The sequence below is a fragment of the Papaver somniferum genome, unplaced genomic scaffold (genome assembly GCF_003573695.1).
Source record: "Papaver somniferum cultivar HN1 unplaced genomic scaffold, ASM357369v1 unplaced-scaffold_4662, whole genome shotgun sequence".
Taxonomy (NCBI): domain Eukaryota; kingdom Viridiplantae; phylum Streptophyta; class Magnoliopsida; order Ranunculales; family Papaveraceae; genus Papaver; species Papaver somniferum.
Window position 1 is genome coordinate 789 of NW_020647263.1, and position 17,465 is coordinate 18,253.

The window sequence follows — 17,465 nt, forward strand, 5'->3', positions numbered from 1 at the left end:
AAGGTTTCTATAATCTCTATTGTGGGGATGGGTGGACATGGGAAGACAACCCTTGCTCAGCTCGTGTTCAATGACGAGTTGGTAATTAAACAATTCGATCAAAGAATATGGGTCTGTGTCTCTACAAATTTTGATGTGGAAAACATCTTAATAAAAATTATGGAATCCATCACTCTGGCTAAGTTCGATAAGGTATCAAGTTTTGATCTATTGGTGAATAAGGTTCAAGAACAACTCCAAGGGAAGAAATAGTTGCTAGTACTTGACGACCTGTGGAACGAGAATGCTCTTCAGTGGGAGAGACTGAAGAATTCATTTCTCGTTGGTGCTCAAGGGAGTAAAATATTAATCACTACACGAAACATCCAGGTTGGCAAACGTTGTGAAGGGGAGCGATCGTCCATACCGATTGAAAAAATTAAAGATGAGTGCTGGTCTATTATAGAGAAAAAAGCATTTTCTCCCGGTGGAGCATTGAAGACCCCAAACATGACAAATATTGGGAAAGAAATAGCAAACAAGTGTAGTGGTTTACCACTTGCAGCGCAATTCCTTGGAAGTCTAATGCACTCGAAAAATGAAGAAAAAGATTGGTTGTCGATTAAAAAAAGTGGCATCTGGAATACACAAGAAGGTCATGTTGGGAGATATATATATTTAAAGACATAGTTTTGTAATATCCTAGTAAACTTAGAGAAATAATGTGGTGGTAATACTTTGAGCTCCCACACTAAAGATTTGGGTTCAAGTCTCATCCCATGCATTTGGGTAGGTATATTATACATATATGGTATATTATACATATATATATACTATATATCAAAAGTCTGGGAGAGCGGGGCCTTGGGAGATCTTTCATACTTAATATTCTCTAATTAACTCTATTAATTTTTGTAATTATATTGTTACCGTTTTCTGACTGTTACGTAAGGTTAATGAGGGCAGTTACTCAGGCTTTATTTTTCTTTAATTCTCTTGAGTTATATAAGACCAGTTTTTGCAGAGGATAAAAACAAGTTCTTTTACATCTATTGTTTTTTGAGCAAGTGATAGAAAGAGTAAGAGTTGGTTCGATTTCTCAAAGTGCAGAGAAATCGAACAAAGAGAGTATCAGTTGTTTTATCCCATAGGTTTTCGACATTTTTGATTGCTAGCACAATCAAGAGGCAGAGTCGTGAAATACCTTAAAGATAGCGACCTAATCCGCGACTCAGCTGTTTGAGATTCTATTTCATTATAATTCACTGTTTCTAACAGGTCAAAGAGAAATCCGACCGGTACTAAAATTGAGTTATGATAACTTGTCGCCTCATCTGAAACAATGTTTCTCTTATTGCTCCATCTTCCCCAAAGGTTTGGAGATTAATAAGGAAACTTTGATTCATTTATGGATGGCGGAAGGATTCTTGGAGCCATCGTCTAATATTGGTGGAAATGAACGATCGATGGTAGAAATTGGAGAAGAATATTTTGATAGCTTGCTGTGGAGTTCATTTTTGGATGGGGTGAAAAAGAATGAGTTAGATGACATAGTGACGTGCAAGATGCATGATCTGGTCCATGATCTTGGACGGGACGTTGTTGGGAGTCGTGAATGTGCAAGTGCAAATATAAGTGAGTTGGAAAATAATTCTGATATTCGACGTTTACAGTTCATATCGGATGACGGTTTATCAGGGAGATGTTTCAAAGCCTTGAGTGAATTGAAGAAGTTGCGGACACTTATGGCTCTCGAACCAAGTAATAATATGATTGGTTACAAATTCTCAAGTAACAAGAAATTGCGTGTGCTATATTTTGGTCGTAGTGCTAAAGGCTGTCCAGAGGTTACATATCCTGCTGCTAGTAAGTTAAGGCATTTAAGGTACTTTCACATTTCCGGTTTAAAACTTATTAGTATGCATGATGATGAATCCATCACTAAGCTTTACAATTTGCAGACGTTGGTATTAAGTGGGTGTGCCTCTGTCCATAATGTTCTTAAAAACATGGGATCCTTGAAAAATCTCAGGTTCCTTGATATATCGTCTTCGGATATTAAAAAACTACCTGATTCTGTCACTAGTCTATGTAATTTGCAAAGATTGGATCTTAGTCATTGCAAGAGCTTAACCACCTTTCCCAACTCTGTCACCTGTTTGAAATACCTAAAATTTCTTGTTATGTGTTTTACACCTATTGAAGAACTACCTGGTTTCATCATCAACCTTGCCAATCTGCAGACATTAGATGTCAATGGCTGTGAAAAATTAAAGTCCCTACCCAAGAATGTAGCGGGTCTCTCTAATTTGAGAATATTTGAGTTCAAAAACTGCCCATTGGTTGAAGCATTACCAGAAGATTTTGGAGCATTCTGTCAGTTAAGGTCCCTTGACCTAGAAGGTACTGGAATCAAAGTATTACCAGACTCCTGTTCAAACCTTCACAATCTTGAGGTGCTGCATCTTTGCCACTGTGAGCTTCCCAGAGATGTAAAGAATTTTACAAAACTCAAAAAATTTCGTTACACTTACCGGGAAAAAACAATTATGCCGGAGGGTGTAGGAAAACTAGCTCTCCTTCAAGGTTTGATTTACGCTGTGCACGATAAACTAATAAATGAAGCTGAATGTAACGTTGGTGTTGAAGAGTTGGGAAACCTAAACTTTCTAGAGGCACTAGATATTGTGAATCTTGAGAACGTGAAAGACCCGATTGATGCTGAGAGAGCAAACTTAAAAGTAAAACAGAATCTTCGTGAATTGGGTCTATGTTGGGGTAAAAGAGAAGAAGAGTTGAGCGCGATGTGGTGGGACGAGAATGCATGTAATGATCTTCAATTATTGAAAGCTCTCCAACCTCCTCCTGGTTTGATAATATTAGGTATTACTAACTTCATGGGGTCGGATCTGCCCACGTGGATATGTCCATCTGGTCTTCCAGAATTGGCATATTTGAGATTTGTAAATTGCCGCGGAATGAAACAGCTACCAGCATCTATTGGGAAGCTCCCACGTATCAAGTATCTTAAACTTACAGGAATATCTTTAAAGAGTTGAGATATTGGTGGATTTCCTTCCTTAATCGAACTCTATCTTGATGATCTGTTCCTTCTGGAAGACTTATGTCCTTCATATCCTCATCTTCAGCTTCTGAGGATTATTGACTGCAAAAGTTTGAAGGAAATCCCTTCGTTTCCTTCTTTGACGACATTGGTATTGGAGAAGGTCGACCCCAAGTTAGTATTCTCAGTTGGGAGAAACCAGACATCTCTCACACATCTATGGTTGAAGAATATTGAGGAGCTTATATACTTCCCAATGAACATACTCCAAAGCAATTGTAATCTTCAACTTCTGCGAATTAAAAATTGCAATCTGTTTGAAGGATTTGGTGCAAATGATGATGAGAATAAGAACGACTCCCCAAAATTCCATGGTGGTTCCATTCAGAAATTGATGTTGCAGGACTGCCCAGTTCTTAAGTTTCTGCCGGACTTGCAAGGATCGACTTCTCTTCAGCAATTGACCATCTTCAATTGCCCACAAGTGAAGGAATCCTTAACATATGATCTGAAATCCCTCTCATTTCTTAAAGAATTGTATGTTGATTTTATTCAAAGAGAAGAGCAGCGAGGACGCGATCCATCTAATATGCATGACTGGATTAATTTGATGAAGATGTAGCAGGTACTCTCCAAACCCTCTCCTTTTATGATTTCAGTTTTTGTCCCTCAATTAGTCAATTATGAAATTATTAACAAGTAGTTTCATCATATCTCAGGCTTCAGAGTTGATTTTGTTCTCTACTTCTGGGTTGGACATTGATGTAAATGCTTATGTACATATCTATATGTTTCCCCAAGCATTTGATTTTCTCTAGAGAGTTTTTAAAATTATCACCAGAAAATCATGTTTGTTTGATGAATTTACGTATATTCTTTACAGGATTAGCTTGGTTTTTCTTCTCATATTTATTTCCTTTATAGGTTATAGAAGTATATGAATGGATAAGGAGAGCAGACTGTAGGTGTGTGCAATTGTGGAAATGCTCAAGGCTGAGACCAGGTCGGTGAAAATGCAAAATGACCCTTCAATCTTTCAACCAATAAAACCTTTTTAAAATAGAGATAGATCACAGACAGAACAATGAAAATTACATATAAGTTAATGTTGTAATGTGAAATAATGTTCCTTTGAGAGCCTGTGCCTCTCTTTGGCTGTTTTATATTATCTTCCTTAATGTCCGAATAATCTTCAGTTAATGTAGTGAATAACCAGAATAAAGGTAAGCAAGGTAAGAGAATAATATCTAATCTATTACACCCCCTTAGTCGGAGCGGGAGAAGAGCAGACGCTCAGACTAGTAAGAAAACGAGTAAACAACTGGCGAGGAAAGCCCTTGGTAAAACAGCCAGCATATTGATTTTCCGAGGGTATGTGTAAGACATGAATGTCACCGATGCGAACGCGATCACGTACGAAATGTATGTGAATCTCCACATGTTTGGTGCGTTGATGTTGAACAGGATCTCTAGACATATAAACTGCACTAACATTATCACAGTATGCAACGGTGGCATGTCGTACAAGGAGATGTAACTCAAGAAGTAGGTTGCGAAGCCAAGTAGTTTCGGCAACTGCATTCGCAACTCCCCGATATTCAGCTTCAGCACTAGAACGTGATCCTGTTGCTTGACGCTTGGAAGACCAAGAAACTAGATTATCGCCGAGAAAGATGCAGTAACCTGAAGTTGACCGACGAGAATTTGGACATCCCGCCCAATCGGCATCGGATTATGCAGTCAAACCAGAAATTGTGGTAGCAGATAGAAACAAGCCATGATCAAGAGTGCCATGAAGATAACGAAGGATCCGGTTAAGGTCCTGCATGTGAGGCTCCCTGGGATCATACTTAAACAGACATACTTGTTGAACTGCATAAGAGATATCCTGTCTATTGAAAGTAAGGTACTGTAGAGCCCCCGTCAGGCTTCGATATCCTGTCTATCAAGAGTGCCACGGGATTACAATTCGTCATGGATGCCCGTGCAATAATATCCTTCGTGTAGACTGATTGAGACAAGTAGAGACCTGAAGAGGAGCGGTGAACAGAAATACCCAAAAAATGATGCAGAGGGGCAAAATCAGTCATAGAAAACTCTCGCTTCATCAATCCAATAAAACGACAAAGAAGTTCATCAGTATTTGCTTTTAAAATAATATCATCAACATATAGTAATAAGTATGTTGTCTCGGATACGGATTGGTAGACGAAGAGAGAGGGATCACATATACTACCCCGAAAACCACAATTGGTAATAAACTGGGAAAAACGCTGAAACCATGCACGAGGTGCCTGATTTAGACCATAAACAGATCGATGTAGTCAACATACATAATCAGGGTGAGCAGGGTCAACAAAACCCGGAGGCTGATGCATATAAAAAATTTCAGTCAAATCCCCGTGAAGAAATGCATTCTTGACATTAAGATGATGTATAGGCCAGGAGAGTGAAGCGCAATAGTGAGAACAGTACGAATAGTAGCCGGTTTTACAACCGGGGTAAATGTTCCAAAATAGTCAACTCCAATCTGTTGGGATTTACCATTTGCAACAAGACGTGCCTTATGACGCTGCAAAGAACCGTCGACATTAATGTCGACAAAGCCACATAGAACAAGTATCCAAGTGTTAGTTTTCAACATAGCATTATCTTCATCTAGCATGGCCGCATTCCAGTTAGGGTCCCTAAGAGCATATAAGTGAGAACGAGGCAATGGAGAGATCCCATTCTGAATGGACATGAAGATTGAGTTTGGGATTGGGGCAGAAAATGTCGTGTGAGTCCCGAGTAACTGGACGATTATAGGGAAGGATGGGTGGAGCCGTAACAGTGGAGGTCTGAACGGAAGTTGGAACTGGAGTGTCCTGGCTGAGAGAGGCAACGGAAACTATAGGTTGTTCAAGCGAAGGATTAGTAGTTGGACTCGGAAGAATAGAATCGGAAGGAGCAGTAGGCATTGTATGTATGCGCCTGTATGGAGGAGTATATGGAATAGGTGAACTGTGTACAACGGGCGAAGAGGTTGAAGGTGCTGCTGACGGGTAAGCAAGATTGTTAGCTAAAGAGTGATGGATAGGCAAAGTAGAGGAATCAGACTCTATAGGATATGTGGGAGCAATAGTTGCAAAAGGAAAAACAGTTTTGTCAAAGGTAACATGACGAGAGATGATTATTTTATGAGTGGAAAGATCAGGACAACGATAACCACGATGATTGATAAGAAAACAAAGGAAGACACATTTAGTAGAACGGGGAGCAATTTTGTGAGGTTTGGTGGATGAAATATTAGGGTAGAAAAGGCATCAAAATATACAAAGGTGATCATATGTAGGTTGGCGACCATATAGAGCAGAAACTGGAGAACGAAAATAGAGAATTTCGGTAGGAAGAATGTTATGGAGATAGACTGCCATGTTGACAGAATCATCCAAATATTTTGAAGGAATGGAGGCGTGAGACATATGTGTATGAGTAATGTCGTTGACACGAAGAATCCTACGCTCAGCCTTGCCATTTTGAGAGGAATTTTGAGGACAAGAGAATCGGAAAACAAAGCCATTTGTATGAGCAAAATTATGAATAGAAGAGTTATCAAATTGACTCCCTAAGTCACATTGAAAAATTTTAATGTCATGCTCAAATTGAGTTTTAATAAATGAGTGAAATTCCAAGAATTTTGTGTACACTTGAGATTTGAACCTTAAAGGATAAAACCATATATAATTAGTAAAATAATCCAACAAAATAAGGTAATATCGAAAACCTGTTTGAGATGTGATGGACAGGTCCATAAGTCACTATGACTAATCTCAAAAGGTGCAAACATATTGGAATTAAACTCAGAAAATGGTAATTTAACATGTTTGCTAACTTGACAGGAATGACGCAGTGTAGAACATGCACTTTTATTACATGAAATAAGACGCTTGGTAAGACATCTATGATAGCCTTGCCAGGGTGGCCAAGACGGTTATGCAGCAAGAGAGATAGGTTGAGGCAAGGACGTAATATGAGAAGATACGACAGACTTGGTGATAGGATGGAGATCTCTAGAGTTGTTAAATCGTAGAATAGTCTTGTTCGAAATTAGATCCTTCACAGAGAAACCAGATGGCTCAAATTCAACAGACACATGATTATCAGTGGTGAATTTACGAATAAATACGAGGTTTTTGATAATATCAGGGACAACTAGGGTATCTTTGAGCTGAAGAATACGAGAAGAAAGGTTTATAAACTTGGTACCACTAGCCGTAACCGGAATGTTGTTTCCATTGCCAACTAGAATAGAAGGAACATTGCTAGAGTAGAAAACGTTATGTAGCGTATCTTGATTTGTAGTGAGGTGCGATGTGCTACCAGTATCCATATAGGATGCATCGCCAGGTGGCTGAAGACCCATGGAACTATACGTCTCTGCAATATCGTATGGTTGGAGAAGTTTAGTGTTGGGAATGAGGAGAAATTGACCACGGCCAAGTCCAGGTGATCTGCCGCGTTGTGTACGCTGGGGATGTTGTTGTGGAGAACTGTTGTTGCAATGCAGCCTGCGGGGTAAAGAGGTTGGTTGCCAGGAAGGTGTTGTAGGGTACGAGCAAGGGGGAAATGGCCAGTTTGGTAGCCAATACGACTAGTAGGTATGCAGGCGATGCATAGTTGGTGTTGGAAGTATGGATGGTTGAGCCACTATGTTGCTTTAGCTGGAGGCAGGGCGAGGACCACATCGTCCATTATTTGAACGATTTGGTCGCTTTGTATTTCCATAAGGATAGTAGGTAGCAGCAACATCCAGTGTTGTAGGCGGAGATGCTAGGGTTTGCTGAGAACGACGAATCTCCTTCATACGAAGTTGTGATCGAGCAGTATCAAAACTTGGCATGGGTTGTTGAATGAATGCGGGAACAGTGTTGTATTCCTCCGGAAGGCCATAAACGAGTTGGATAACCAATCTCTTTTCATTCATGGGAAAATCAAGATCATGTAATCGATCAGACAGTGATCATCAACACCAGTACATTCAACAAATTTAAGATTAACAAATTTAAGATAAACAAATTTACTTACAAGGGTTGCAGCGTGATTACCTTTGTTGTCTTGAAAAAGTTTCTGAAGGTGACTCCAAATTTCTTGAGCAGTGGTGCCAGATTTGAGGACAGTAAGCATTAAATTTTTGGCCATGGTAGAGAACATCCATTGACGACAGAGAGCGTCTTGTTGTTTAACGGTATCGGCATCAAGATCCGCTGGCGTTGCTGATCCGTCAACGAGAAATACGAGACGGTGAGCTTGAAGGTGGAGTTCAAAAAGGAAAACCCATGAAAAGTATTCATCCTGTTTAATGCCTAGGAGAATAGGGATTAAGGTTTTGATATTTGCGACAACAAACGCCGGATGTAGAGGATTTTTATCACCTGCCATATGATTTTTAGAAGAGAAAAAAAATTGAAAAGAAGAGAATAAGATCGAGATTAGGATGATACCATGTTGTAATGTGAAATAATGTTCCTCCGAGAGCCTGTACCTCTCTTCGGTTGTTTTATATTATCTTCCTTAATGTCTGAATAATCTTCGGTTAATGTAGAGAATAACCAGAATAAAGGTAAGCAAGGTAAGACAATAATATCTAATCTATTAGTTAAAAATTCAAGGATTAATTATCACATCATTAGTTACAGATTCTTGGCATCTCAATAGATCACCAAGCTTAAATTTTATGAAGTACACGAACAACCATCCCACACCAACACTCAATTACATGAGAAGTATGTTTATTCACAATGCTTCACTGAACCAAAATCCATATTCTATCTTTCAAGCTCCCGGTTTATAGTTTATAGTTTATAGCCTTGGAAAGAACTTCCTCTTGCGTTTTATACCAAAGGGAGTCACCTCTTTGTTGCATCTGTCCTTTCCATGTCATACATGCTGAGGAAGATAACGACGAAAGTAAAACTCAGTTGACGAGAGATGAGATGCTCCAGACACACTAACTTGTGCTAAACCTGGCCGCCATTTATCATTTCCCATAGATTTAAGATACAGGTAACAAACAGGTGATTTAACACAGGGACCCGTAACTCGAAATTCATCTACAGTGCACATTTGGAAAGGCTTTTTTAGTTTCTCATCGTAGACATCAGGTTGTAACGGATCAACCTGTCTCTTGTGTTTGGAGTTCAAATGTTTCACCACAATGTCATTTGATTTTATATCTCCAAATCTAATGCTCACGTTGTTGGATGTTTCAGCACCATGTGCACATGTGGTTTGTATAATAACTGTGTAGCTGCAGTTCTCCTGCATAACATAGGAGAATAATTATTTATCCGCAAAAATAATTAAATAAATTGAATCAAACTAGAACATAATCATGGAGTAGTCACAGTAGTCGGTAGAGAAGGAAAAAAATCAGTTAATATTCGAAGAAATTTAGAAATGTGATTTTGTAAAAAAAAAAAAAAAACAGTGGAGCGAAGTTATGGTAGACACTACCAATATCCAATTTGCCAAGAATTTCTCACCTTCATTGGTGACACTGTTGAAAGATCATCTTCTTGCGCCAGTGTTGATCCAAAAATGACAAAACCAAATAGAACCCAGAAGGCAAAAATACATGTTTGGTTCCTCACCATCATCTTAATTTATTGATCAATCTCTTAAATTAACAAGAGACAGTTGTGAATTTCCTTTGACATGTCTATGCGTTTTTATAAAGCTCTTCAAAGCAACAGTAGGTTTAGTTGCCAGGTTCAAAAGTTAAAGATTCTAAGGCTTCTATACAATTTTTAGTGTTTTCTTCGAATCCCATGTCTTGTTAAAAGAGTTTGATTCCTTATCTTTACCGCTTTACTGCTTCACTTTCTTTGGTATATGTTATGAGATAATTGGTATCGTTTGTTGCTAAACTTAATCAACTTTTTTGGTGTTTTCTTCCAAACCCATGTCTTGTTAAAAGAGTTTGATTCGTTATCTTTTACCGCTTTACTGCTTTACTTTCTTTGGTATATAATTCCTTGCTGATTATGAGCTAATTGATATCATTTGTTGCTAATCTTATTCAACTTTGGGTTTATGATAAAAAAAAATTGGTTTCGTTTCATTTTTTTTTATTTCCACATTTTCAATCTTCTCGAAAACATGGGATCTTTGAAAATTTTCAGATTCCTTGATATCTCATCTTCTTCAGATATTAAAGAAATACCTGATTCTGTCTCTAGTCTATGTAATATACAAAGATTGGATCTCTGTCATTGTAAGAGCTTAACCACCATTCCCAACTCTGTCACTGATATGAAATATCTAAAATTTCTTGATATGTCTTTTACACCTATTGAAGAACTACCTGGTTTCATCATCAACCTTCACATTTTGCAGATATTAGATGTCTTTAGCTGTGAAAAATTAAAGTCCTTACTGAAGTATGTTGCAGGTCTTGCTAATTTGAGGATATTTAATTTCCATTACTGCCAATAGGTTGAACGTTATACTTGCTTATCGTGAAAAACAATTGAAATGAGGTATGATGTGTAGGAAAACTAGTTTGCCTTTGACGTTTGGTTTACATGGTGCCGGAAAAACTAATGAATGAACCTGGATGTAGTATCGTTGCTATAAAAGAGTTGGGAAACCTACATTTTTTTGAGCAGCTGAATTTTAATTCTTACTGACAATATATCACCTTTTTGTTAGTAATTCATCTTAAATATGAGGAAAATTTAATATCAGTAACATCATACCAAAAACTTGTATTGGTTTCGTTTAGTAATAAAGATCAGTTAGTAGTGATCGATTTAGTTCGCAGTTTAGCGGAATCATAATATACTTATCTCTGCACTTTAAAACTTCAAAAAAAAAAAAGGATGGAGGAGTATGCATATGCTAAAATTATCTTCTTCTCTTGGATTTTTCTCCTAATGCTTCAAGTGAAACAAAGCTATTCGTGTGAGGAATTGCTTGAATAGACCTCTTGGGACATTAATCCCATAGTTTTCTTATTGTAATTTCCTAGCAGTCATAACAAAAGACACCTTCATCATCCGTGAAGAACTCAAAGTTTGGAGACAGTGTTTATGGTTTTCCAACTGTGAATATCTTGTTTATTCTAATTGATATATATAGTGAAGTTACAACAAAATAGGTTACAACAAAAATAGAGATATTCTAGGAAAGAACTATATTTACTTAAGACTAAGTTTAGGAAAGACCTAGTAAACTGGGAAACCTAATAGACTAAGGAAATATAAGTAACAAGAATATATTTTCTCCAACAATCCGACATTAGAACTTGATTGCTCTTTGTAACTGCAAACGGCATATACGCGGCATCCTTGGTGCATGGAAAACAAAATTGCTTACTCCAACTCAAGGAGTCAATGAACTCAAGAAATTTCGTCTCATAGCTGCCAAAGTTTTTCCTTTTCTGTAATGCCTCATATGTGAATAAATTTATCTTTTTCTCCTACATCTATATGAACAACACACAAATGTCCACCTAACAGTTTAAGATAAAATTTATAGACAATCCTTTCCGGTGAAAGTGGTGGTAATGGGATCCACCGGGACTCCTCGTCTGCTAAGTCGAAAGCCACAATTTCAGTTTCCCACGAGTGTAGCCAATGAAGAGCCCCGTTTGCACAAATACCGGGGCCCTTTAAGCATTGAATATTTTTATTTTTTTTTAATATTCAAAAATTCTTATATCTTTCCACCCATGACCACTACCCAAAGTGTATACTTGAGCTCTATAAATGAATAACTCACTGTAGATCCGAACAACTTTATACTCGTCCAACGAGTCATGGTAACCAAATCCACAAATAATATATGCTTTGTCGTAGCTGACTGCTGGTAGGTAAACATATTCCTTGGTTACGGGATTGCATATATAGATGGGATCCTGGGCACTTGTTGAGAAACAAACCAAACCATTACATGAACCAACAATGTTAGACAAGTGGGGTTCTATCTCAATAGACCGATGATCATGGATTTCTACAAGTGTTTTGTAAGAGTAATGCCCTTGCATGTCAATATCTTCGTATTGCTCTCCTCCGTAAAAGAATTTGGAATAGGATACTTCCCAAACTGAAAAAGGAGACCTACCTTGATATTCCATGTTATATCTCTTTGCAAACGAGTTTGCAGTTGATTATGGTTTGGCAAGGTAATCGTGATAATATATATAGCATTATGTCAGTAGGTAACTTCTCCATGTCAAGAATTGTATATATGCACAAAGGTAAAAGCATCTCTATCAAGGAAATAATAGTTCTCACTTGTTTATGAGACCTCCAACTAGCTCTTGCTTATAGCTCACCCGTCTGCAGTCGGAAGCTATATGATACTCTTTCACTTTTAAACTCCAAACCGTATATATTGATGTGCTTAAATAAGGTAAGTAGGCAATCCAATATTTGACATCATAAAGTTTATATTAGTACCTTTTTATTCATGTGTGGCCTTGGTTTAACTTTAAGACGGGCAAAACCCTAGATTGAGATTGTCGGGACCCTAGATGGACTACTTTCAACATTCCGACTAGTATAGCTACTCTCTGGATTGTAGCTTCTAGCTAGTTTTTCCCCTTGTTTTTTTTACCCAAAAAAAAGTCCTCGGAACCAAACTTCCGATTCAAACTCCAAACCCTATATATTGATGTGCTTAAATAAGGCAGCTATGACATCGTACTAGTACCTTCCAAACCCATGTTTTCTTAAGTTTGATTCGTTATCTTTTTACCACTTTACTGCGTTACTTTCTTTGATATATAATTCCTTGCTGATTATGAGCTAATTGGTACCATTTGTTGCTAATCTTAATCAACTTTGGGCTTATGATAAAAATAAGTGGTTTCATTTTTTTTAGAACCGTTTTTTGGGGACCGTGGTTTTTTTGGGGACCATGGTTCTATTTTGGGTAAAGATATTGGAAGTAATTCTAGGTCATCCCATATCTAGTTATTTATTTAATACCTAATTTACCCTCCTAATTAATTTAGGTTATGATTAGTAAAATAATTTAGTTATAAACAATTAGTCAGAGAAAAATTAAAAGATGGGTTTATTATTAGTTGAGTAAATTATTATGAGTAGAATTTTTGTGAGATTAGAGTTAGAGAAGATGAAGGAGAAAAACACGGAAAATAAAAAAAAATCCAATTCACCTTATTTGAGTATTCAAGCGATGAATCTGATTCTTCATCTCCATCCTCTCATAGATAATGTATGTTTAATTGGTAAAAATTCCCCAAAAATGTAAGATTTGGAACTGGATTTTGAGCAGTTCGGCTAGTTTATATGAAGAACAAGTAACTGAACTCATATGAAGGTGTTGTTCGGTTTCCTTGTGAGATGAACAAGTAACCGAACTAGTTTGAAGGTGTTGTTCGGTTACTTGATCCAAACACGCAGGTTACCGAACTCCATATCAATGGAGGTTCGGTTGGCTATGCTCTAAGTTCAAGTTTAAGAAACAACCGAACTTTACGTACAAAATAATTTGATATAAGTGTATAAGGTTCGATTGGATCGCAAACTGCATGCTTTTGCGATCCAACCGAACTCATATTAGTAAGTTCTGTTGTTTCTTAAACTTGAACTTAGAGCTTAGCCAACCGAACTTCCAAAGCAAAAAAATTCTGAAGTTCCAGTGTCTAGTTCGGTTGTTGCGATAAAATTTACATGTTACCGAACTCTCTTCCTTTTGTTTGTTTGGTCACATACCAAATTTTATGTAACCAACTTATTTGTGATTTCTTGAGGATTTTAACCCTACAGTTCGGTTACAGGGAGGTTTTAAAATGTTTGCGATCGAACCGAACTCATAGGTCATAGTTCGGTTTTAAAACTAATAAAACCAATGGGAAAAGTGGTAAGGTTCGGTTACATCATCAAAATTGTTTTCTACTTTTTAAACCCTCCAGTTCGGTTACATGGAGGTTTTAAAATGTTTGCGATCGAACCGAACTCATAGGCAAGGTTCGGTTACATCCTCAAAATTTCTTTCTATTTTTTTAACCTTACAGTTCGGTTACATGAAAATTTTACAATTTCTTTGCGAAACAACCGAACTCTACAGTTCGGTAACTAAGTTTTGAATAACATAGAATCGAATTGTTCTTCGTGTTCTTTAGTCCAGTGAGTTCGGTTATCAACTTAGGCCAAATAGAAAACACGTTCTAACCGAACTCAATACTGTAACTACCATTCCAAGCCCATTTTGATGATTTATATTCAACTTAAAAACAAATTAAAAATGAATTGGTTTGTCGAGAAATACCCGTGTATGATTTCTATTCAACTGAATCGATGAAAAACAAATTAAAATGAATGGTTCTTATTTTGATGAAGACGATTTTGAAATGAATAAGAAGAATAAGAGAAGAAGAGGCAGACGAGTAAGGAATGGTTGAGTGGGTGCGACAATTGTTTTTTTTTTTAAGATTAGGGTTAATGTATCACGTTTAGGGTTAGTATTAGGGTTAATGTTATTAGGTTAGGGGCAAATTAGTAAACTTACTAAATAGGATTATTATTAGGACAACCCTTATCATTGTAGGGTATGTGGCCTAATAAGACCATGCCCCCCAAAAAAAACATGGTCCCCAAAAAATGGTTCTTTTATATGTTGCCTAGCTTTCCATTTCCTTCCACAAATCGTGAGCCTGGAGCACCTAGGGCGCCTTTCACAACACACTGACTCACTGAGGTATTTTAATTTGTGTTTACTTCCACATTTTCAATCTTCTAGAAAACATGTGATCTTTGGAAAATCTCAGATTCCATGATATCTCATCTAGTTCGGATATGAAGGAACTACCTGATTCTGTCACCAGTCTATGTAATTTATAACGATTGGATCTCAATTGCAAGATAGCGAAGAAAATAAGCATAGAACAATTAATAAGTAAACAACAAAGCAAACTACGATGCAAGATTTATAGCGGTTCGGCAATGTGCCTACGTCCACTTGCAATGATGACTCTCTCGATTATAATCAAAATTCCCAAAGAACAAGTACAATAACACGTTCGTATGTGAGCCACCCTTTTCTCCCTAACCCACCATGAAAACTCCCACAAGATAACCACCCCAAGAGGTGGGATGGAATCCCTCACGACTTCATTGAGAACTCCATAGTTAAACTCATAGACTAGACATCCTTATATAGGAATCACAAACTTGATTCTCAAGTATTAGGTTCCTTTGAATAGAATGTGCTAGAAACCATAACAGTAAGATGCACTAATTTTCGACGTTCCAACTCTGTCGCTGGTATGAAATATCTAAAGTCCTTCACGTGGGTCTTGCTAATCTCAAAAACTGCCCATAGGTTGAAGCATTTTTAATTTCAAAAACTGCCCATAGGTCTTGCTAAACCATAACTAGAAGACCATCCACTTTGCTTTAATTCTGGAAATACATGCTCTCACATATTCAAAAGTATATTTACCGGAATTGATGTGGAGTGAACCCAATCTTCGCCAAAAGGGAAGTGAAACGTAAGTGTCAAACGTCACCAATGTTATACAAGGACATCAACCAAGGGGTGTGAAGCATAGTCGACTACAAGAATCTTTTGTTTCAATTCCATACATATATGCTGATAGCTTTAGAAAATGACCCGCGATAATCAAATTCTGTTTTTGAACATCCAAAAATTATATGTTTAGAGACATGATTGTCATCAGCCTCTATTTATCATGCTTTTGAAAGTCCAATAGCCTCTGTCTAAAGGTTTTCCCAGCTACTTCATCACCACCATTTGAAACATCATTTGTTTTTCTTCTTCTTCCGGTGGTCTTTAGCGGCTTAAGACATTTATATAAATAGCTGGTATGCACAAAAAGAAACATTGTTATAATGGAATCAGTTCTTCAGCTCTATGTTGTAAAAGGCGTGTGCCTTTGGCGCTTAAGCGCCAAATGGGTCTTAAGTAATGGGTTAGGGTCTGGCAAAAAAAACGTCAAAAACATCAAATTATATAGTAATATGGTTTTTTTCTAAATAAAAGGCGCTTAACTGGGACGCCTTAGGCGCTTGGCGAGGCGAGGCTTTTACAACATAGATTCAGCTGCAGAATCGAATAAGCATAAGAGGCCCAAATTGAATGGGTCTATGTGTCAAGAGAAGATCACGTCGATTTACTGAACAACTTACATTGACTAACCTTCATCAATTCATTGTATTTACAATAGAAAAATTCACATTTCTTATTTTGGATGTTTCTAAAAGTTTTTTTTAAGGAAAAGTTGGTTTCGATAAAAGAAAGAATTGTTTTAAACCTTAAACACCGCCTCCAAATTGGGCGCTTTAAGACCGTGAGTTGGGCTATGTGCCAAACACCGCGGAAAAAAACTGGCAGTGTTTTCAAAACACCGTCGGTCTTCCCAAGTTTTAAACCTCGTTTAATCATAGGCTCTGTTTTAAACTCTTCTATAGTATAGCACTAGGATTCCTGACCGGAAAGGGTTCAAGCATAAACGAAAAACAGAACACACAAAACTGAAATATTATTCAGCTACCTTCACGAATAGTGCAGCTGCCGCTAAAACGCAACCTATAAACTACGCTTACTCTTGAAACCTAGAAAGTAGAAAGAGAGGTAAAATAACACCGTATCATTGTTACGAAAATGTATGAGGTTTGTCTCCATTATAGTTAGGGCTATCAGACCGATAATGTTGAACGGGGCCCATCATCCGTGGGTAAGGAAGCTCCGTATGGAGTTTTTGCTTGGACGGTTAGGAAACTTTAAGTTTTAAAAATTAGTACTACAAATTTCTTCTATATATGGAATCTTACAATGTTTACCATAAATTCTTATAACTAGGAAGACCGGGGTTTATCACCCCATATACAATGAGACGTTAGAATCGCCGGATTTTTACTTATTTAACATATCTTGGGTTAACATTTTAGAATCTTCAGACTATTGATCGTGAATCTGATTCGATGAAGACGTGTTATTCTTTGTATCCTAAGCTTTTTCGAAGTTTATTGACATGATACTGGATTCTTTAAATGCAAAAAGGTATGTATTGATTTTAAGAATAATTCCTCCCTGATTTTATATCAAAATTCAATGCTCCAGAAAAATGGGTATTCTGTGAAATGAATAACAATTTCTTCATTATGGATATTTAACTTATTGTTCCACGGGCATACGTAATTTAATGGATGTTTTTAATTTCATCTGTGAGCAAGTTCAAAAAGAAAAGGTAATGAAATAGCTTACGCAACATTTATCAGGTTGAAATACAAAGAAGAAAACCATAAGTGTATATAAGAGTCTAATTATTTGCAACAAATTTCTGGATCTTTTACATTAATAGGTATTTCAAGTTAGAAATTAGGTTCTAGTTTATTTGCCTTTCCTTTTTGTTTTTACTGTGTTTTTCTTTTTCTATTTTTTTTTTTTG

At 37.1% G+C, this 17,465-nt stretch overlaps 3 protein-coding genes across 3 annotated transcripts; 1 reads left to right on the plus strand and 2 right to left on the minus strand.

The window, feature by feature from the left end:
• The first annotated feature begins 1,391 nt into the window (after positions 1-1,391).
• Positions 1,392-3,038, plus strand: LOC113342718 (disease resistance protein RGA2-like). The gene has a single exon (XM_026587163.1). The coding sequence runs from the start codon at positions 1,392-1,394 to the stop codon at positions 3,036-3,038; it is 1,647 nt and encodes a 548-aa protein (XP_026442948.1).
• A 2,397-nt stretch (positions 3,039-5,435) lies between these two features.
• On the minus strand, positions 5,436-5,786 carry LOC113342716 (uncharacterized mitochondrial protein AtMg00820-like). The gene has a single exon (XM_026587161.1). The coding sequence runs from the start codon at positions 5,784-5,786 to the stop codon at positions 5,436-5,438; it is 351 nt and encodes a 116-aa protein (XP_026442946.1).
• A 3,176-nt stretch (positions 5,787-8,962) lies between these two features.
• On the minus strand, positions 8,963-9,678 carry LOC113342717 (embryo-specific protein ATS3A-like). The gene is made up of 2 exons (XM_026587162.1): positions 9,568-9,678; positions 8,963-9,343 (listed from the first exon to the last, which is right to left on the minus strand). The coding sequence occupies exons 1-2, from the start codon at positions 9,676-9,678 to the stop codon at positions 8,963-8,965; spliced, it is 492 nt and encodes a 163-aa protein (XP_026442947.1).
• Positions 9,679-17,465: the final 7,787 nt, after the last annotated feature.

Coding starts and splice junctions, on each gene's coding strand:
- LOC113342718 (XM_026587163.1), top strand. CDS start 1,392: ATGGCGGAAGGATTCTTGGAGCCATCGTCTAATATTGGTGGAAATGAA.
- LOC113342716 (XM_026587161.1), bottom strand. CDS start 5,786: ATGTCCATTCAGAATGGGATCTCTCCATTGCCTCGTTCTCACTTATAT.
- LOC113342717 (XM_026587162.1), bottom strand. CDS start 9,678: ATGGTGAGGAACCAAACATGTATTTTTGCCTTCTGGGTTCTATTTGGT. Junction 9,344..9,567: donor CAACAGTGTCACCAATGAAG/GTGAGAAATTCT, acceptor TATGTTATGCAG/GAGAACTGCAGCTACACAGT.